We start from the raw sequence: 22,449 nt of genomic DNA, 5'->3' as shown, positions 1-22,449 counted from the left end.
ACCATGTGGGATTTTTTGCGGGTGCTGCGGTTTCCTCCCACACTCCAAAGACTGACAGGTTTGTAGATTAATTGGCTTTGGTAAAATTGGTAAATTGTCCCGAGTGTGTAGGATGGTGCTCGTGTATGGGATGCTCATTGGTTGGCACGGACTCGGTGGGCCAAAGGGCCTGTTTTTGTGTTATATCTCTAAATCTACTCAAAAGGACACCAAGTACTGGAGTAACTCAGCAGGTCAGGCAACATCTCTGGACAACACGGATAGATGATGTTTCACCGTTCTTCCAGAAATGCTGACTGACCTGCTGAGATACTCCAGCGCTTTGTGTCCTTTTGTGTATTAAACACCATCTGCAGTTCCTTGATTCCCACATCTCCTCATCACGTGACCTGTAATCCGTTGGTGTTCCTGTTGCCGGCTTAGTTTAGTTTAGAGATACATCTTGCAAACAGGCCCACCGAGTCCACGTTGACCATCGATCACCCGTTCACACTAATTCCATGTTATCCCACTTTTTCATCCACTCTTTACACGCCAGGGGCAATTTGCAGAAGCCGATTAACCTACAAACATGCACGTCTTTGGGATACAGGAGGAAAATGGTTTGATTGGAGCTTGAGATCTATTGTGGGGGGGGGGGGGGGGGGGGGGGGAAGGAGACGTAACCTTTGGACAAGTACATGTTTTTCACCTCAACAACCAATGCTTCCATTTATTCAGCTTCAGTGGAAAAAACCCCGTGGCAAACCATGTTAGCAGATGTTCAGGAAGTGGTGAAAATGATGGTGAGTTTTAACAGGGAAGAATGAGATAGGGAGGAAGAGAGGGAGGGAGGGGAATCCTGAGTTTAATTTCACACGTCGGTAGATCATGTAGTCAACAAACATGTGAAAAATAAGGTGCTGGAGGACGTACCTTTAGAGAGATGAGAAAGACTTTTAAGTCAAAGGGTGATGAATCGGGGAGATTAATTGCCACGGATGGCAGTGGAGGCCGCCATTTGGTATTTTTAAAGCAGAGATTGACAGATTCTTCATTAGTAAGGGTGTTAGGGATTAAGGGGAGAAGGTAGGAGAATGGGGTTGAGAGGAAAAGATAGATCAGCCATGGTTAAATGGCAGAGTAGATTTTTGGGCCAAAAGGCCCAATTCTGATCCTATGACTTATGAACTGTTCAACTCAGCGAGCCAGTCAATTTTTATGAGGGAAACGGACTGACGATGCTTCTTTGGGCTAAATCCTGACTTTACTTTAGACTTTAGAGATAGGCGTGGAAACAGGTCCTTCGTCCCAACAAGTCTGCGCCGAACAGCGATCACTCCGTGCGCTTACACTATCCTACACTCTCGGGACAACTTACAATTATACCAAGCCAATTAACCTACAGATCTGTGCATCTTTGGAGTGTGGGAGAAAACCAGAGCACCCGGAGAAAATCCACGCAGTGACAGGGAGAATGTATAAACTCCATACATACAGCACCCATAGTCAGCATCGAACTTGGTTCTCTGACGCTGTGAGGCAGCAGCTCTACCGCTCCTCCACTGTGCCGCCCCGACATGAAATGTCACCTGTCCATTTCCCTCCACAGAAGCTGCCCGGCCCGCTGGGTTCCTCCAGCACTCTGTGTTTTACTCAGAGATTCCAGCATCTGCAGTTCCTTGTGCCCGTTATCTCTCGTGCCTTGGTGGCTCGTGAGCTGGTGATCAGCGTCTCAGTAAAAGGGCTGGAATTGGACCCTAGACCAGAACTTGCTACAATCGATGAGTTAATTGGCAAACATCGCGCATTTACCGTCCAGGTTAGCTGTGACAATTTTCATCGGGCCAAAGCTGGCGTTTATGATCGTCGTGACTTGCTGAAAAACAGAAGTGGGAAGAAATATTAGAATGGTCACGCGACACAGTTCCTGAAAAACACACACACCAGGTCTTTAACGTCTTAACAGCTACTTTCTCCAAACAAGCAGGAATTCAATGTCATTTATAACGATGGGAATACACAAGCAGGTCGCAAACACAGTCTTTACTTTTACTTTGGACTTTAGAGATACAGCGCGGAAACAGGCCCTTCAGCCCACCGAGTCTGCACTGACCACAGTTCACCCGTGCACGCTAGTTCTATCCTGCATACCAGGGACAATTTACAGAGGGTCAATTAACCTACAAATCTGTACGTCCTTTTTTTAAATCAAAAATATTTATTCAATTACCAAAATAATATATACAGTACAGTAAAAATCAAAAGAGAACCAACCACCATAATACACGGCAAACACTAAACTGTTATACAACGATCTTACAATCCTTGTCAAGGATACATTCAACCTGCCCCGCGGTGCCCAGCGGTCCCAGAGATCTCCCAGGGTGCCCGCGGACAGGGTGTAGTCCCTCTCTAACACCACCCGGGCACGGACGTAACCCCGGAAAAAGGGGCAGGCAGCCAGCTCGAGTAAAGCCCTCTTCCGCCTAGCGCCGTGATGGCCAGCTAGGCCAGGCCCAGGAGCAACCCAACCAGGACATCTTCAGCCCTACCCTCTCCCCTACGCACGGGATGACCAAAGATGAGGATGGTGGGTGAGAAGGCAAGGAGCAGCCCCTTTAGATAATGGGACAGGGGCTGCAGCCTCACACACTCCATATACACGTGGTACACAGACTCTTCCAGCCCGCAAAAGTGGAAGGTGGCTGGCGAGTCTGTGAACCGCGAGAGAAACAGGTTGCAAGGGAACTCCTCGGAGCAATACCCTCCACCCCAGGTCCCCGAATCTGTACGTCTTGGGAGTGCGGGAGGAAACCGGAGCATCTGGAGAAAACCCATGTGGTCACTGGGAGAACGTGCAAACTCCATACAGACAGCACCCATGGCCAGTCTTGAACCATAGTTAGGATGGAACCTGGGTCTCTGGCGCTGTAAGGCAGCAGCTCTACCGCTGTGCCATTCGTCGGTCAATGTTGAATCTTAATGTGGCATCTGTGTACAATGCACACTCACAAGCGGGATGGTATTGATGTACATCTTCATGTTTCCCAGCACGTTGTTCAGCTGCTCCTCACTCTCCCGAATGTTTTCCGATATCTTTTCGTTGGTGATGAACATGCAGACATTTCCTGCCCTGTTGTGTGGTGAGTCAGAGAAGAACAAATAATTTATAACCAGTAAGTTACACATCTTCAGCACAAGATCATAAGATCATAAGACCATTCGGCCCATCGAGTCTGCTCCGCCAATGGTTACTATCCCTGTATGGTATACAATAGTATGGCTGTATGGTCATTCGAGTTTCACTGTACCTTAATTGGTACACGTGGCAATAAACTGACCTTTGAACCTTTGAACTCAAACCATTGACTGTCCATCTCCCTCCACAGATGCTGCCCGACCCCCTGAGTTCCTCCAGCACGTTGTGTTTGGCCCAGCAATCCAGCCTTCCATGTATGACAGCACAGTGGCACAGCGGCACAGCAGAGCTGGTCCCATACAGCCAACCAGTGCCGCCACCAGTACAACAGGCCCTTAAGGCCAAGTCCCAACTCTACATTTTTAACATCTCTGAACCTGAAAGATACACGATGATGGCGAAAACATGGCAGCTCTTGTTGTGTGCTGCCTCAGTGTCAGCTATTATCCTACATGCTAGTACTTTAGTATGATTGTGCCTATGTATAGTAGGACTGTCACTGAACTTGGTTTTACTTTTTCAGAGATACTGTGTCGAAACCGGCCCTTCGTCCCACCGAGTCCGGACCGACCAATGATCACGCGTACACCAGTACTATCCGACACAGCAGAGGCAATTTACAGCAGAAAATTAGCTTACAAATCTGCACCTTTGATATGTGGGGGGAAACCGAAGCACCTGGAGAAAACCCATGTGGTCAGTGGGGGGGACGTTCAAACAGCACCTGAGGTCAGGATCAATCCCGGGTCTCTGGCAGCGTAAGGCAGCAGCTCTACCACTGCACCACTGTACTGCCCCGTATACATAGAAATAATTCCACTGTGGCCCTCATGTCCTAGATTGTCCCACTAGTGATTCTCCCACTCTCCAGAACCACTCCATCCAGGCTTTTCACAATTTGTTTTCTGGTTGACTGGACAGCACGCAACAACTAAGGCTTTTCACTGTACCTCGGTACACGTGACAGTAAACTGGCATGAACGATCACTCACAGCGTGATGGAAGTGAGCACAAACAGGACGACGGCCAGCATGCGCCTCTTGCGGTTGGTCCACTTGGTCAGCTCCTGGTACATCTCGCCCCCGCACCTTCCGCAGCAGCGGCAGCAGCAGAAGAACAGCCCCACCAGCGGCAAGAGGACGAACAGGAGGATCCCGATGATGGCGCACACTATGTATCCAGCCTCGTACTGCAGCACCTGGGTGGGGCGGGGAGAGAAACTGCAACACGGGTCAGTCGCACACACACGCGCGGGCAGCAGAGCGAGATGGATCACACGTGGGCAGGTATGAGTTTATGTGAAAGTAGGAATTGCAGATGCTGATTTTAACCGAAGACCGACACAAAATGCAGGAGGAACTCAGCGGGTCAGGCAGCATCTCTGGAGAAAAGGAATAGGTGATGTTTCGGGTCAAGACCCTTCTTCAGACAAGGGCCTCAACCCTAAACGTCACCTATTCCTTTTCTCCAGAGATGCTGCCTGACCCGCTGAGTTACTCCAGCATTTTGTGTCTGTTTTCAGGTAAGAGTTTAGTTTAGTTTAGTTTATTATCTTATGTACCGGAGTACAGTGAAAAGTTTTTTGTTGCGTGCTAACTAGTCAGCGGAAAGACAGTACTGGATTACAATCAAGCCATCCACAGTGTACAGATCTGCTGTTGGAGTAGAGATTTAAAAGTATAGCTATCGTAATGCACGATCAGCACACAGGGACCAGCACACAGAGCCAGGTTTGGGCACCATCTTGGTGGCTTGGCTTGTAGTTGGCCTTGGCTTGATGCTTTGCACTGACATTGTGGGCCGAAGGGCCTATTCTTGTGCCAAACTAATACTGTAGTTTAGATACAGCGTGGAAACCGGCCCTTCGATCCACTGAGACCAGCGATCACACCGTACACTAACTAGCACTATCCCACACACTTGGGACAATTTACAAATTTTTCCAAAGCCAATTACCCTGTAGTTTAGTGTTCAAGAAGGAACTGCAGATGCTGGAAGATCGAAAGTACACAAAAATGCTGGAGAAACTCAGCGGGTGCAGCAGCATCTATGGAGCGAAGGAAATAGGTGACGTTTCGGGCCGAAACCCTTCTTCAGACTGTAGTTTAGTTTAGTTTTTTGTAAAACATGACAGGTTAGCACGCAAACAACAACTTCTCACTGTATCTCGGTACACATGACAGTAATAAACAATTGCCCCTAGCAGGTAGGAATGAGGGGAGGGAGAATAGTTTAGCAATGGTTGATACTAAAGTCCATACTGAGTCTGCACTGACCAGCGACCACCCCCTACACTAGGACTATCCTGCACACCTGGGACAATTTACAATTTTTCCTAAAGCCAATTAACCTACAAACCTGTACATCTTTGGAGTGTGGGAGGAAACCGGAGCACCTGGAGAAAACCCACGCGGACACAGGGAGAACGCACAAACTCCGTCCAGAGAGCACCGGTGGTCAGGATCGAACCCTGGTCTCTGGCGCTGTAAGGCAGCAACTCTAGTGGTGCTCCATCTCAACCCCATTCTGCTGCCTTATGCCCTTTCAGATCAAGAACTTTTCAATCCCTGCCTTAAAAATGCCCAATGCCTTGGCCTCCACAACCATCTGTGTCAATGAATTCCAGAGATTCACCGCTCTCTAGCTGAAGACATTTGATGCACTTAGTGCGGCACAGTGGCGCAGTGGTAAAGTTGCTGTCTTACTGCGCCTGAGACCTGGGTTCGATCCTTACTATGAGTATTGTCTGTACAGAATTTGTACGTTCTCCCCGTGTCCACGTGAGTTTTCCCTAAGAGCTCTGTTTTTCTCCCACACTCCAAAGATGTACAAGTTGATACATTAATTGGCTTTGATAAAGTTGTAAAATTGTCCCTAGTGTGTAGGATAGTTCTAATGTTCGGTGTGATCGCTGGTCGGCGTGGATTCACTATGCAGAAGGGCCTGTTTCCGCGCTGTATCTCTTTAGTCTAAATGTCCAGTCAAGAAACTGTCAATCTCCGCTTTAAAACTATCCAATATCTTGGTCTCCACAGCCCTCTGTGGCATGGAGCAAGGAAACAGACCCTTTGGCCCATCAAGTCCATGCTGGCTACCACCTAACCATTTAAACTTTTCCGCCGTTAATCCCATTTTCATTCTTAACAACTTCCCCTCCCACCTCCACAGAAGGGATAAGATACGGCGGTCAATTAACCCACCAAACCGCATGTCTGGAGGAAGTGTATTGGAGGGAGCGCATGTGGTCACAGGGAGGAAGTGTAAACCCCACACAGACAGGTTGCTGAAGCTCTAAGCTGCATCTTTAGTGCCGAGTGGACTGGTTCTGACTTCATTGGACCGTTCGTAGTTTCTCAGCCTAGAATCAATGACTCTATGGGATTGGGTCTCTTACCTGCGTGTAGCTTCCTCGTAGCATTTCAATGTTCTCAACGAATAACTTGATAATTTCTACAAATCCAAAGCAAATAATTTGGTCAGCAAGCATTAATGCTCCAACATGCACCATGCACAGAAAACACTGTAGATAGATACAAAGTGCAGTCAGAAAGCAGTCTGTCGAAGGGTCCCGACCCGAAACATCACCCATCCATTTTCCCTAGAGATGCTGCCTGACCCCCTGAGTTACTCCAGCACCTTGTGTCTATCTTTGATATAAACTTTCTTTGTTTCTACACAAGACACTGCGATGGTGTTATCAACCAAATGGCATATTTCCATGTTTCTTGGGCGGTCACGGTGGCACAGCGCTAGAGTTGCTGCCTTACAGCGAATGCAGCGCGGAGACCCGGGTTCGATCACGACTGCGGGTGCTGTCTGTACGGAGTTTGTACGTTCTCCCCGTGACCTGCGTGGGTTGTCTCCGACAGTCTTCGGTTTCCTCCCACACTCCAAAGACGTACAGGTTTGTAGGTTAATGGCTTGGTAAATGTAAAAATTGCCCCTAGTGGGTGCTGTAGGATAGTGTTAATGTGCAGGGATTGCTGGTCGGCGCGGACCCTGTGGGCGGAGGTAGCGGCTCTACTGCTACAGTACAGTACAGAGCCACGGCCTCCAGTACGGAGGCGGCCGTTCCAGGGTTCCCAGGCCACTGTGAGGACTCTCCTGACGCCGGAGCACCACCACCCGGCGAGAACGGCCAGGAACATCGGGCCTCCGTAGAGGCAACTGTGGCAGCCTCAATAGGCCCGACTATGGGTGAACTGGGGTTGGGGACTGGACTTTGTGCCTTCCCTCATGGTGGGAGCCATTGTGGGGGGATGTTCTTTGTGTTTAAGACTCTCATTGGTGTTATGTCTGTATTCTTTTGTGTGCTGCAAAATGGCAAAAAGCATTTCACTTCACTACACCTCGGTGTATGTTAATGTGACTAATAAACACCTTTGAAACCTTTGAAACACCATTGTGCAAGCCATTGGTTGTAAGTTGCCTACTCAGTTGTACAAAACTGTGAGTTAAAGTGTTTCTGCGTTCTTGACTTAACCTCAGTTGGAAAGGGTGAATGTGGGGAGTGAGAAAAGATATGTGGTGAACTGCGGCACAGTGTTCGCAGCGGTTAGAACTGCTGCCTCACAGCGCCAGCGACTCGGGTTCGATCCTAACTACGGGTGCTGTCTGTACAGAGTTTGTACATTCTCCCTGTGACCACGTGGATTTATTCTGGGTGTTCTGGTTCCCACTCACATTCCAAAGACATGCGGGTTTGTAGGTGAATTGGATTTGGTAAAATGCCCCTAAAAAACATAGAAACATAGAACATAGAATAATAGATACATGTCGGCCATTCAGCCCTTTGAGCCAGCAGCGCCATTCAATATGATCATGGCTGATCGTCTAAAATCAGTACCCTGTTCCTGCTTTTTCCCCATAATCCTTGATTCCGTTAGCACTAAGAGCTAAATCGAACTCTCTCTTGAAAACATCCAGTGAATTGGCCTCCACTGCCATCTGTGGCAGAGAATTCCACAGATTCACAACTCTCTCGGTAAAAGAGTTTTTCCTCATCTCAGTCCTAAATGGCCTACCCATTATTCTTAAACTGTGACCCCTGGTTCTGGACTCCCCCAACATCGGGAACATTTTTCCTGCATCTAGCTTTCTAATCCCTTTTGAATTTTACATGTTTCTATAAGATTCCCTCTCATCCTTCTAAATTCCAATGAATATAAGCCAAGTCAATCCATTCTTTCATCATATGTCAGTCCTGCCATCCCGGAAATTAACCTGGTGAACCTACGCTGCACTCCCTCAATAGCAAGAATGTCCTTCCTCAAACTAGGACATAGAAACATAGAAACATAGAAATTAGGTGCAGGAGTAGGCCATTCGGCCCTTCGAGCCTACACCGCCATTCAATATGATCATGGCTGATCATCCAACTCAGTTTTCCGTAACTGCCTTCTCTCCAAACCCTCTGATCCCCTTAGCCACAAGGGCCACATCTAACTCCCTCTTAAATATAGCCAATGAACTGGCCTCGACTACCCTCTGTGGCAGAGAGTTCCAGAGATTCACCACTCTCCGTGTGAAAAAAGTTCTTCTCATCTCGGTTTTAAAGGATTTCCCCCTTATCCTTAAGCTGTGACCCCTTGTCCTGGACTTCCCCAACATCGGGAGCAATCTTCCCGCATCTAGCCTGTCCAACCCCTTAAGAATTTTGTAAGTTTATATAAGATCTCCTCTCAATCTCCTAAATTCTAGAGAGTATAAACCAAGTCTATCCAGCCTTTCTTCATAAGACAGTCCTGACATCCCAGGAATCAGTCTGGTGAACCTTCTCTGCACTCCCTCTATGGCAATAATGTCCTTCCTCAGATTTGGAGACCAAAACTGTACGCAATACTCCAGGTGTGGTCTCACCAAGACCCTGTACAACTGCAGTAGAACCTCCCTGCTCCTATACTCAAATCCTTTTGCTATGAAAGCTAACATACCATTCGCTTTCTTCACTGCCTGCTGCACCTGCATGCCTACTTTCAATGACTGGTGTACCATGACACCCAGGTCTCGCTGCATCTCCCCTTTTCCTAGTCGGCCACCATTTAGATAATAGTCTGCTTTCCTGTTTTTACCACCGAAATGGATAACCTCACATTTATCCACATTATACTGCATCTGCCAAACATTTGCCCACTCACCCAGCCTATCCAAGTCACCTTGCAGTCTCCTAGCATCCTCCTCACAGCTAACACTGCCCCCCAGCTTAGTGTCATCCGCAAACTTGGAGATATTGCCTTCAATTCCCTCATCCAGATCATCAATATATATTGTAAATAGCTGGGGTCCCAGCACTGAGCCTTGCGGTACCCCACTAGTCACTGCCTGCCATTGTGAAAAGGACCCATTTACTCCTACACTTTGCTTCCTGTTTGCCAGCCAGTTCTCTATCCACATCAATACTGAACCCCCAATGTCGTGTGCTTTACGTTTGTATACTAATCTCTTATGTGGGACCTTGTCGAAAGCCTTCTGGAAGTCCAGATACACCACATCCACTGGTTCTCCCCTATCCACGCTACTAGTTACATCCTCGAAAAATTCTATAAGATTCGTCAGACATGATTTACCTTTCGTAAATCCATGTTGACTTTGTCCAATGATTTCACCACTTTCCAAATGTGCTGCTATCCCATCTTTAATAACTGACTCTAGCAGTTTCCCCACTACCGATGTTAGACTAACTGGTCTGTAATTCCCCATTTTCTCTCTCCCTCCCTTCTTAAAAAATGGGGTTACGTTTGCTACCCGCCAATCCTCAGGAACTACTCCAGAATCTAAAGAGTTTTGAAAGATTATTACTAATGCATCCACTATTTCTGGAGCTACTTCCTTAAGTACTCTGGGATGCAGCCTATCTGGCCTTGGGGATTTACCGGCCTTTAATCCATTCAATTTACCCAACACCACTTCCCGACTAACCTGGATTTCACCCAATTCCTCCAACCCCTTTGACCCGCGGTCCCCTGCTATTTCCGGCAGATTATTTATGTCTTCCTTAGTGAAGACGGAACCAAAGTAGTTATTCAATTGGTCCGCCATATCCTTGTTCCCCATGATCAACTCACCTGTTTCTGACTGCATTTGTTTTAACTAATCTCTTTCTTTTCACATATCTATAAAAACTTTAGCAGTCAGTTTTTATGTTCCCTGCCAGTTTTCTTTCATAATCTATTTTTCCTTTCCTAATTAAGCCCTTTGTCCTCCTCTGCTGGTCTCTGAATTTCTTCCAGTCCTCCGGTATGCTGCTTTTTCTGGCTAATTAGTACGCATCATCCTTCGCTTTGATACTATCCCTGATTTCCCTTGTTATCCATGGATGTACTACCTTCCCTGATTTATTCTTTTGCCAAACTGGGATGAACAATTTTTGTAGTTCATCCATGCAGTCTTTAAATGTCTTCCATTGCATATCCACCGTCAACCCTTTTAGAATTAATTGCCAGTCAATCTTGGCCAATTCACGTCTCATACCCTCAAAGTTACCTTTCTTTAAGTTCAGAACCATTGTTTCTGAATTAACAATGTCACTCTCCATCCTAATGAAGAACTCAACCATATTATGGTCACTCTTGCCCAAGGGGGCACGTACAACAAGATTGCTAACTAACCCTTCCTCATTACTCAATACCCAGTCTAAAATAGCCTGCTCTCTCGTTGGTTCCTCTACATGTTGATTTAGATAACTATCCCGCATACATTCCAAGAAATCCTCTTCCTCAGCACCCCTGCCAATTTGATTCACCCAATCTATATGTAGATTGAAGTCACCCATTATAACTGTTTTGCCTTTGTCGCACGCATTTCTAATTTCCTGTTTGATACCATCTCCAACTTCACTACTACTGTTAGGTGGCCTGTACACAACACCCACCTGCGTTTTCTGCCCCTTAGTGTTTCGCAGCTCAACCCATACCGAGACTGCACACAATACTCCAGGTGCGGTCTCACCAGGGCACTGTATAATAGACAATAGACAATACTACAACTGCAGCGGGACCTCCTTGCTCCTAAACTCAAATCCTCTCACAATGAAGGCCAACAGTAGATAAATGTGAGGTTATCCACTTTGGTAGCAAAAACAGGAAGGCAGATTATTATCTAAATGGTGTTAATTTGGGAAAAGGGGAAGTACTACAGGATCGGGGGGGGGGGGGGGGGTCCTTGTTTATCAGTCTATGAAAGTAAGCATGCAGGTACAGCAGGCAGCGAAGAAAGTGATTGGCATGTTGGCCTTTATAACAAGAGGAGATGAGTACAGGAGCAAAGAGGTCCTTCTGCAGTTGTATAGGGCCCTAGTGAGGCCACACCTGGAGTATAGTGTGCAGTTTTGGTCCCCTAATTTGAGGAACACATTCTTGCTATTGAGGGAGTGCAGCGTAGGTTCACAAGGTTAATTGCTGCGAGGCCGGACTGTCATACGCTGAGTGAATGGAGCGGCTGGGCTTGTATACTCTGGAGTTCTGAAGGATGAGCAGGTAACTTATTGAAACATATAAGATTATTAAGGGTTTGGAAATTAGCTTTCTTCACTGCCTGCTGTACCTGCTTGCTTACTTGCAGTGACTGATGTACAAGCACACCCAGGTCTCGTTGCACCTCCCCTTTTCCTAACCTGACACCATTCAGAAAATAGTCTACCTTCATGTTCTCGCCACCAAAGTGGATAACCTCAAATTTATCCACATTATACTGCATCTGCCATGCATCTTCCCACTCACACAACCTATCCAACTCCCCTTGAGGCGGCAGCCTCATAGCATCCTCCTTGCAGCTCACCCAGCTTTGTGTCATCCGCAAACATTTAGTTACCTCGTCTAAATCGTTAATATCTATTGTAAATAACTGAAGTCCCAGCACCGAGCCTTGCGGCACCCCACTAGTCACTGCCTGCCATTCTGAAAAGGACCCATTAATTCCTATGTTTTGCATCCTGTCTGCCTTCCTGTTTTTGCAGTCCTCTATCCATGTCACTATCCTACCTCTAATTGTGCTCTAATTTTGCACACTAATCTCTTGTGTGGGACCTTGTCAAAGGCTTTTTGAAAGTCCAGGCACACCACATCCACTGGCTCTCCCTCATCCATGCTACTTGTTACATCCTCAAAAAATTCCAGAAGATTGGTCAAGCACGATTTCCCCTTCATAAAGCCATGCTGACTTTGACCGATCCCATCACTGCTTTCCAAATGCGCTGCTATAACAGTTGTATGGGTGATTGCTGGTCGGCACAGAACCGGTGGGCCGAAGCGTCTGTTTCCACGCTGTATCTCCAAATTAAACTCTGAACTAAACTGTAAACCTAAACATAATGCAAGATTAGAATCGGTAAATAACCAGCAAATTTACTGTAAAGCAGTGTAATCTGAGCCAAGGGTAATTAACACAATCTGTTATTCTTCTCTCGTCTACTGTAGAATGCTTGTGTTCACCATTGAAAGGGTTTTACATTACAAGGAAACTGATTCATCTAACGATTGTCGGAAGGAAACCCGCCTGGTTGCCAGAGCCACATTACACAAACACAAAGTAAATCTGATCTTTAGTATTAGCAGGTAGAAGGAAGGGTTTCTGTGCATGGTGCTGGGTTATTTTTAGTTTAGTTTAGAGATACATCGTGGAAACAGCCCCTTTGGTCCACGCTGACCAATGATCACTCTGTACACTAGCTGTATCCTACACTCTAGGGGCAATTTACAGAGGGCCAATTAACCTACAAACCTTCATGTCCTTGGAGGAAACCGGAGCACCTGGAGAAAACCCACTCAGTCACAGGGAAAACACACAAACTCCATGTTTATCTACGTACAGAATCGAGACGCAGGATTATTTTCCGGCCATCAGGTCAGCACGCAGGTGCAGCTGGTAGATCTGCTGCCTCACAGCGCCAGAGACCCGAGTTCGATCCTGACATCGGATGCTGTCTGCGTGGAGTTTGCACGTTCTCCCCGTGACCACGTGGCTTTTCGCCTGTTTCCTCCCACATCCCAAAGACATGCAGACTTGTAGGTTTATTGGCATCTGTAAATGGTCTTTAGTGTGTAAGGTGAATAACTGGGATAACATAGAACTAGTGTAGGGGTAATCACTCGTCGGCACAGACTCGCTCGGCCGTAAGGTCTGTTTCCACGCTAAGCTAAACTTAAGACTCCTGTGTTCAGAGTTATGAAATATTTAAACCAAGGGTCCACTTCCTTGCAAAACCTTGTTGCATTCACTGGCAAAGGAAATAGGTGTTCCCAATTCTTTCTGAAATTGAACTTTGCACAGTCCACTGTCAGACGTCCAAAGTAAACATCAGCCTGACAAACAGTTGCTCAGAACTGACCATTCCTGACAACATCCTTACACACCATCCCCTCACATCCTTCCTGTAACGTTCTTTTACCGGGGTGTAGCTTTATGTTTGGTTTTAGGTTAAGTAACGTTGCATGTACACTGAGGGTCAGTGAAAAGCTTCAGACTGAAGAAGGGTTTCAGCCCGAAACGTTGCCTATTTCCTTTGCTCTATAGATGCTGCTGCACCCACTGAGTTTCTCCAGCATTTTTGCGTACCTTCGATTTTCCAGCATCTGCAGTTCCTTCTTGAACAGTAGAATTAGGCCATTTGGCCCATCAAGTCCACACCACCATTCAATTATGGCTGATCTATTTTGCCTCTCAACCCCATTCTCCTGCCTTCGCTCCGTAACCTTTGATGCACATTAATCAAGAACCTATCAATTTCCACTTTGAAAATACCCAATGACTTGACTTCCACTGCTGTTTGTGGCAACAAATTCCACAGATCTCACAGCGCCAGACACCCGAGTTTGATTCTGACTACGGATGCAGTTCGTACACAGTTTATACATTCTCACTGTGAGCGCGTGGGTTTTCTCCAGGTGCTCCGGTTTCCTCCCACACTCCTAAGACATGCAGGTTGTCAGGTTATTTGGCTTCTGTGAATTGTAAATTTCCCTAGTGTGTAGGATAGTGCTAATGTACCCAATGATTGTTGGTCGGCGCCTGTTTCAACACTGTATCTCTAAAGTCAAAAGCAAAGTCCAAAGTAAAATGCCCTGGCGTTCCGATTTTCTCTCACACCCCAAAGATACGCAGATTTGTAGATGAACCCGTGTGTACCTTGCTCCTACTGTGTATGTGATTAGTTTAGTTTAGATTAGTTTAGTTTAGTTTAGTTTAGTTTAGTTTAGAGATAAAGCATGGAAACAGGCCTTTTGTCCCAGCGATAGTGCACTGACCAGCAATCACGCGTACACTAACACCTTCCTGCACACTAGAGGCAATTTGCAGAAGCCAATTAACCTACAAACAGGCAGGTCTTTGGGATGAAACCGGAGCACCCGGAGAAAACTGACGGGGTCACAGGGAGAACGTACAAACTTTATACAGACAGAACCAGGAGTCAGATTCGAACCAGGATCTCTGGCACCGTGACGCAGCAACTCTACCGCTGCGCCACTGTGCTGCCATTTTGATGATCGAAGAATATGAGGAATGGTGTTTGTGGAAATGCTGGTTTACAGATATTTTCTTGAAACCAGGGATATTCAGACCCACTATGGCTCTGAACTTCAGGCAGAGGCTGGGCAGGCTTGCGCTTACTGCCATAGAGCGCAGGAGGCTGAGGGGTGATCTTATAGAGGTGTATAAAACCATGAGAGGAATAGATAGGGTGAATGCACAAAATATTTTTCCCAGAATTGGGGAATCAAGAACCAGGGGGCATAGATTTAAGGTTAGATGGGGAAGATTTAACCACTTGAGGGGCAGCTTTTTCACAGGCGGGTGTATGGAAATAACTGCCAGGTATTAGTTGAGGAGGTACATAGACACATAGATATGTAGACAATAGGTGCAGGAGTAGGTAATTCGGCCCCTTGAGCCAGCACAGCCATTCAATATGATCATGGCTGATCATCCACAATAAGTACCCCGTTCCTGCTTTCTCCCCATATCCTTTGATTCCGCTAGCCCTAAGAGCTCTATCCAACTCTTTTGAATGCATGCAGTGAATTGGCCTCCACTGCCTTCTGAGGCAGAGAATTCCACAAATTCACAACCCTCTGGGTTCCTGCATCTAGTGTGTCCAATCCCTTAACAAGGGCACTATAATAAGATTTAGAATATAGAACATAGAACAATACAGCACCGGAACAGGCCCTTCAGCCCACAATATCCATGCCAAACATAATGTCAAGCCTAACTCTTATCTGCCTGCACATAACCCATAACCCTCCATTCCTTGCATATCCCTGCATATCCATGTGCATTTTCAGACTGCCACTATCGCATCTGCCTCCATCACCACCTCTGTTAACGTGTTCCGGTCACTCAGCACCCTCTGTGACAATAACATGCCCCACACATCTTCTTTAAACTTTGCCCCTTTCACCTTATAACTATGTCCCCTAGTGATGGGTATTTCCACCCTGGAAAAAAGATTCTGACTGTCTATCCCATCTATGCCTCTCATAATTTTAAATAGAAACATAGAAAATAGGTGCAGGTACAATGGCCCTTCGAGCCAGCAATGCCATTCAATATGATCATGGCTGATCATTCAAAATCAGTACGATCAGATCGATCCCCACACATTAACACTCTCCTGCACTCACTTGGGACAATTTTTACATTTACCAAGCCAATTAACCTACAAACATGTATGTCTTTGGAGTGTGTGAGGTAATCGAAGATCTCGGAGAAAACCCACGCAGGTCACGGGAGAACGTGCAAACTCCGTACAGACAGCCCCCATAGTTGGGATCGAACCCGGGTGTCCGGCAGCAACTCTACCGCTGCACTGCCGTTAATTGGCCATTGTAAGGTCTTCTCTCTATGTACATGAGCAGTAGGAGATTTGAGGGATGGTGAATTGGGAAGTGTGTGTGAGAACATGTTACAGGGAATTAAGAGGGCCAGATATGCTGCCTGACCCGCTGAGTTACTCCAGCACTTTGTCTTTCTTTTATAAACCTGCATCTGCAGTTCCTTGTATCTCCTGGTAAAGAAGGCCTGTGGGATATTGCCATTCCTTAGTCAGGGCATCAGCTACAAGAGCCGAGAGGTTATGCTCCAATTTTATAAAGCATACAGGCCTCAGTTTAGAGATACAATTATCATATACTCTTACGTTCAACTTCACTAAGAGTTGGTTAATCCGTTATGGTATTTTAATATTTTACACTAGTTAGGTTTAGATACAGGGTGGAAACAGGCCCTTCGGCCCACCAAGTCCACACCAAACATCAGTCACCTGTGCACTAGTTTTATTTTACACACTAGGGACAATTTATAGAAGCCAATTAAAATTGCAAACTCCATGCAGACAGCACCTGTAGTCAAGATCCAACTCCGATCTCTGGCGGTGTAAAGCAACAACTCTACCACTGCACCACTGTGCCCCCCACATTCCAAAGACGTGCAGGTTTGTAGGTTAATTGGCTTCTGTAAATTGTCCCTAGTGTGTAGGATAGAGCTAGTGTACGGGTCGGTGCAGACTAGGTGGAAACTATAGCAAAGGATATAGTTACGTTTATTTTAATTTTGAGATTTAAGGTGTTCAGTATCGCTGCTTAAGGTGAGGGGGAAATACATAAGAAACTCTGGCAACTTTTTACTCAGAGGGTGGTGGGTTCATGGAATGAGCTGCCAGAGGAGGTAGTTCAGGCAGGTCCTTTAATAGTATTTAAAAGACAGTTGGGTAGGTACATGGATAGGAAAGGTTTAGAGTTTACATGGGTCAAACGGGGCAGGTGGGACTATCTTAGATGTGGCAGCTAGTTTGGCATTGCCAAGCTAGGCCAAAGAGCCTGTTTCCATGCTCCACATCCCTCTAAAGTTTTCCTATCCATGTGCCTGTCCAAGTGTCTTTCAAATGTTGTTATAATACTGGCCTCAACTACCACTTCTGGCAGCTTGTTCCATAGACTTTGTGACTCAATGGTACTTTTCCATTCCCCTGCTCGCTTCATGCTTATCTGATCAGCAGGAGTTTACTCACCAGTTGGGAAGGGGTTGGGCTGTACGGTGTTGAGGAAGCTGTGCACCATGTCGTGAAAGGTGGCCATCCCGCCAAGAATGGGTTTGGCGTCATCGTTGTACTGAGTTTCGGGCAGCTCAGCAGAGAAGCCCTCCATCTTCTTGCAGTCTGGATCAGAAGAGGCAGACGTTGAGAAGGCAAGGATGGCAAGCACCGCCAGTTCACATCTGAAAGGAGACAGGAGCCTCCAGAAAGCCATGGCCATCGCAAAGGGATCCGCCAACGTTAGCAAATCTCTCTTCCCTCTTCACAGGCACGCCTTGTCTGGGTGAGAACTCTCTCTCCCTGCCAGGGGTGTTTGGTTTAAAGCTGCAAAGGCTGGACTGAGCGTCTGGGATGGAGTTTGATTCACAAACTAAAGAGACAAACAAACAAATAAACATTAGTGAGCTGTAACAATAATGAATTGCATTTGCTGGCTTATACCAAAGCCGCTGGAGTTACCCAGCGGGTCAGGCAGCAGCTCTGGAGAAAAGGAATAGGTGACGTTTCGGGTCGAGGCCCTTTGTCTGAAGAGTTTTCGAATCCTTTAAACTTTACTTTAAACTTTAGAGATACAGTGTGGAAACAGGCCTTTTGGCTCGATTAGTCCACGTCACCCTGTACACCAGCACTATCCTACACACTAGGAACAATTTACAATGTTTACTGAAGCCAATTAACCTACAAACGTCTTTGGACTATGGGAAAAAATCCACACGGCTACAGGGAGAATGTACAAACTCCGTACAGACAGCACCCCTGGTCAGGATTGAACCCAGGGCTCTGGCACTGCAAGGCAGCAACTCTACTGCTGTGCCACTGTGCCGCTCTAAACCACAAAGTTACTGTGAGAGTTAACTTTATCCATGCTCCTCATCATGAAGAAGGGTCTCGACCCGAAACGTCACCTATTCCTTTTCTCCAGAGATGCTGCCTGACCTGTTGTCACTCCAGCATTTTGTGTCTATCTTCGGTGTAAACCAGCATCTACACTAATAGGAAGGCTGTAGAAACAAAGAACTGTTCTGCTCATATTCTGCTTGGGTAACTTACAATGGTACAATGGTATTGGTGAATTGAATTCACCAATTTTAGATAACTTCTAACCAGGCAACAATTTAGGTCGAACAATTTGACCCGAAACGTTGCCTATTTCCTTCGCTCCATAGATGCTAGTCTCACCCGTTGAGTTTCTCCAGCATTTTTGTCTACCTTCGATTTTCCAGCATCTGCAGTTCCTTCTTAAACATCTGCAGTTCTTTGTTTTTTTCAAAGATGCTGTTTGCAGACAAATCTGGAGAAGTAGCCTGACCCGTTATACATATCCTATTCTCCAGAGAAGCTGCCTGACCTGCTGAGTTACTCCAGCACTTTGTGTATAATAGGAAGGTCGATCTTCCTCATCGCTTCCTGACAAACCCTTAGTCTTTGTTCCACAGCACAACTTTGATCAAAACTCCTCTCACGTGTTAAAGTATAAAAATGTTGACCCAGCAGTTTAAAAGGCAGCACTCACGCTATTCTGTTCAGCTCCTCAGCAAAACCCCGTTCTGTTCGTTCCCTTAGTAAATGATTTACCTCTCAGATTTTGCTCGATGGTTCAGCATTTTTAGAAAGTAATTTCCTCTTTCAAGCTGTTTCACGAGGATCCGTATGTCGAGATGTGTTTCCTCATCGCTTCGGGAAGGGTGTGGTGGTCTGAAGAGTTAAAGTCCACTTCTACCACATGCCTCGGTTGCCGTTTACACTGTCAGTGTCACAGCCCAGATTTGTGCTTCCTCCAAATCTTGATAATGTCCGTATTATAATCAGGTGACCAACAAGTACACAATAGTGTAAACTTCCACAAAGAACACAGATCCCGCCTGCCTCGGGCTAAGTTTCACTCTGCTGAGAACCAACGTTAACTGGGCCCTTGTCTATTTGCTTCTCAGCGGGGTGATCGCCTGAGGAGACAAGAAGGATATTCAGCCCTTCCAGACTGCATTGTCGTTTAGTGAGATTGCGGCTATGATCTGACTGTAACTCCGGAATATGTGACATTCAAAGCTAAGCAGGGGTTCTGAAGAATCTGGACTCTGTTCATAAAACAATACAATCCGAAGCAGGTATAGAACATAGAACTTAGAACAGTACAGCACAGGAACAGGCCCTTCAGCCCACAATGTCTGTACTGGACACAATGTCAGGTGGAGGCAAACTGGAGGAACAGCATCTCATGTTCCTACGACTCAGTTTAACCAGACTTTACTGGAGTTTATCTTGCACTAAATGTTATGCACTTTATCCTGCATCTGTACACAGTGGGCGTCTTGATTGGAATCACGTATAGTCTTTCTGCAGATTTGATAACACGCAATAAAAATGTTTTTCACTGTTCCTGGGTTCACGTGACAATAATAAACTAAACTAAAACCAAACCATTTAGCTTGAATATCTTACAACCCAATGGTATGAACATTGAATTCTCCAATTATACGTAACTAACAAACTCCCCCTTCTCCTCACCTTTCTTTTTCATTGAACATAGAACGGTACTGTGCAGGAATAGGCCCTTCAGGCCACAAGGTCGGTACTGAACATAAACTAATCTCTTCTGCCTGTACCTGATCCATAACCCTCCATTCCCTGCATATCCATGTGCCTATCCAAAAGCCTCTTAACCGCCACTACTGGATCTGCCTCCACCCCTGGCAGCATATACCAGGCACTCACCACCCACTGTGTCAAAAACTCGCTCCACATGTATCCTTTAAACTTTAGAAACAATGAGCACAGAGTGCTGGAGTAACTCAGGAAGGGTGTGCAGCTTTGGAGAGGATGCAGAGGAGGTTTACCTGGGATGATACCAGGGTTAGATGGTAATAGCAAGAAGGCGAGGTTGAACAAACTTTGCTTTCTCTGGTGTGTTGGAAGCTGAGGGGAAACCTGGTAGAAGTAAGTCAACTTATGAGAGGCATAGATAGAGTAGAAAGTCAGAACCTTTACCCAGGGTGGAAATGTCAACGACTGGAGAGCGTGGGTTTAAGACGCGAGGAGCAAAGCTAAAGGGAGATGTGTGGGGCAAGTTTTCTACACAGAGTGTAGTGGGTGCCTGGTAAGTGGTGCCAGGGCTGGTGGTGGAGGCAGATATGGTAGTGACGTTTAAGAGGCTTTTGGATAGGCGCATGTATATGCTGGGAAAGGAGGGATATGGATCACGCTGAGGAAATTTAACGTGGCATAATGTTCAGCATGGACATCGTGGGCCGAAGGGCCTGTTCCTGTGGTGTATTGTTCTACATTCTATGTTGCAAATGCTGGCCTTCCCACTGAACCCTCACATTCCAAAAAGCCGTCAAGTTTGAACGAGGAAGTTGAGATCAAATAAATATTTGAATGAGGAAGTTGAGATCAAATAAATATTGGGATAATAATCCCAATGATTCAACGCATGTAACCTGGAGAATGTTGGTTAATACCAGTTATTGTTTGACAGATTCTAACCTGCAATCAGGTTGTCACGGAAAATAAATTAAAAAATATATAATTAGAAAGAAAACCAATCTCCCGCAAGGTTTCTTTAGCAACTAAAGACATTCACGGAACATTAATCCTGTAATCCTGGGTAATTAAGATACAGAAAAATAATCCTAAAACCAGATCACTTTACTATTTGGATCATTTCTAGCAGATCTGACGATAATTAATGTTGATTAAGAACATTACTGAACATTTCGTGACCCCTCTAGGATTACGTACCGCACATTATACTTAATTTAAACAAATCGTACATCAGAAATATCTTTTCGTTTAGAGATACAGTGTGGAAACAGGGCCTTTGGTGCCACCAACTTGACACCAACCATCGATTATCTGTCCACACTAGTTCTATGCTATCCCGCTTTCTCATCCACTCCTTACATACGAGGGGAAAATTACAAAGGGCCTGCAAACCCGCACAAAGGTTGGTGGGTGAATGGAATGAGCTGTGATGGAGGATGTAGCAGAGCCAGGTACTATCACAACGTTTAAGACACATTTAGACAGGTACGTGGATAGGGTAGGTTTCGAGGGATATGGACCAAACACAGCCAGTTGGGACGAGTGTAGATGGGACATGTTGGGTCGAAGGGCCTGTTTCCATTTACACATCATGCTATCTCAGCAAGTGCCGGCAACATAATCAAGAACCAGTCTCACCCCGGTCCCTCCTTCCTCTCCTCTCTCCCATCAGCCAAGTGGTACAGAAGTGTGCAAACACATACCTCCAGATTCAGGGGCAGTTTCTTGCCGGCTATTGTCAGGTAACTGAACAGTTATCGGGGAACTGAAAGGGAGACGTGTGGGGCAAGTATGACTCTATGCTGTCTGATCTGCTGAGTTCCTCCTGGACTTTGTATTTTGCTCAAGATTCTAGCGTCTGAAGTTCCTTGTGTCTCCTGTGGTATTAGTCAGGGATAGCTGGCAACCCAGGCTGGTAGCACAGCAGTAATGAATTAAAATGGGTCTGGGCCAATTTTGGGCGTAGCCTTGGCAACACAAAAGCAGAGTCCTTTGATAAGTTTGAAACTTGGCCTGGTTGGTTGATAATTGACTTAGCAGGTACGTTCAGTGCACTGATAACAAAGGGGAAGAAGCTGTTCCGCGCTTTTTGTATCGTTAGCCCGACGGGAGAGGGGAGAAGAGGGAATGACCGGGGATTGAGTGGTGATGCATAAAAATGCAGATGCTGGAATCTAGAGCAAATAGTGAACACAGCACAGGGCGGCACGGTGGCGCAGCGGTAGAGTTGCTGCCTTACCTTGCTGGACACCCAGGTTCGATCCTGACTATGGGTTGCTGTCTGTATGGAGTTTGTACGTTCTTTATGTGACCGCATAGGTTTTCTCCGGGTGCTCCAGTTTCCTCTCGCACTCCACACACGCGCAGGTTTGTAGGTTAATTGCCTTCGGTAAAATTGTAAAAATTGTCCCAGCATAGGATAGCGCTGGTGTACGGGCTGATCACCGGTCGGTGCAGACTCATTGGCCTGAAGGGCCTGTTTCCGTTCTGTATCTCCAAACTCCAAAGTCTAAAAGCCCAAAGTCGGCGGGGAGGCAGCACCCGACGGTGGAAATGGATTGATGCTTTTTCGAGTTGGGACCTCGCTTTGGAGTAGGGTGAGGAGGGGGAGGGGAGAAAGCTGGAAAAGTCTCAGCCTTGATTATGCTGGCTGCTTTCCCAAGGCAACGTGAAGTGTACATAGAGACGTTGGGAAGGGAGA

At 46.3% G+C, this 22,449-nt stretch overlaps 1 protein-coding gene across 7 annotated transcripts in view; it reads right to left on the bottom strand.

Moving 5' to 3' along the window:
- Positions 1 to 21,838, bottom strand: part of LOC129704135 (prominin-1-A-like) — a 72,499-nt gene extending 50,661 nt beyond the window's left edge. For 2 of the 7 annotated variants that reach the window (XM_055647045.1, XM_055647040.1), the window contains exons 1-6: positions 18,721 to 19,505; positions 17,184 to 17,577; positions 6,576 to 6,631; positions 4,174 to 4,379; positions 2,995 to 3,115; positions 1,795 to 1,858 (exon numbers count right to left, since the gene is read on the bottom strand). In XM_055647045.1, the coding sequence (XP_055503020.1) occupies positions 1,795 to 1,858; positions 2,995 to 3,115; positions 4,174 to 4,379; positions 6,576 to 6,631; positions 17,184 to 17,427 (691 nt within the window). In that variant the 5' untranslated portion in view covers positions 17,428 to 17,577; positions 18,721 to 19,505. Of the gene's footprint in view, positions 1 to 1,794; positions 1,859 to 2,994; positions 3,116 to 4,173; positions 4,380 to 6,575; positions 6,632 to 17,183; positions 17,578 to 18,555; positions 18,681 to 18,720; positions 19,507 to 21,451 lie in introns of those variants that run through there. The other 5 variants (XM_055647042.1, XM_055647046.1, XM_055647041.1 and 2 more) reach the window with 5 other exon arrangements.
- Between the last annotated feature and the right edge of the window lie 611 nt (positions 21,839 to 22,449).

Source organism: Leucoraja erinacea, chromosome 15 (assembly GCF_028641065.1).
Source record: "Leucoraja erinacea ecotype New England chromosome 15, Leri_hhj_1, whole genome shotgun sequence".
NCBI classification, from domain to species: Eukaryota; Metazoa; Chordata; class Chondrichthyes; order Rajiformes; family Rajidae; genus Leucoraja; species Leucoraja erinaceus.
The sequence above is the reverse complement of the archived record's forward strand: the minus strand, read 5'-3'. Positions and strand labels throughout refer to the sequence as shown.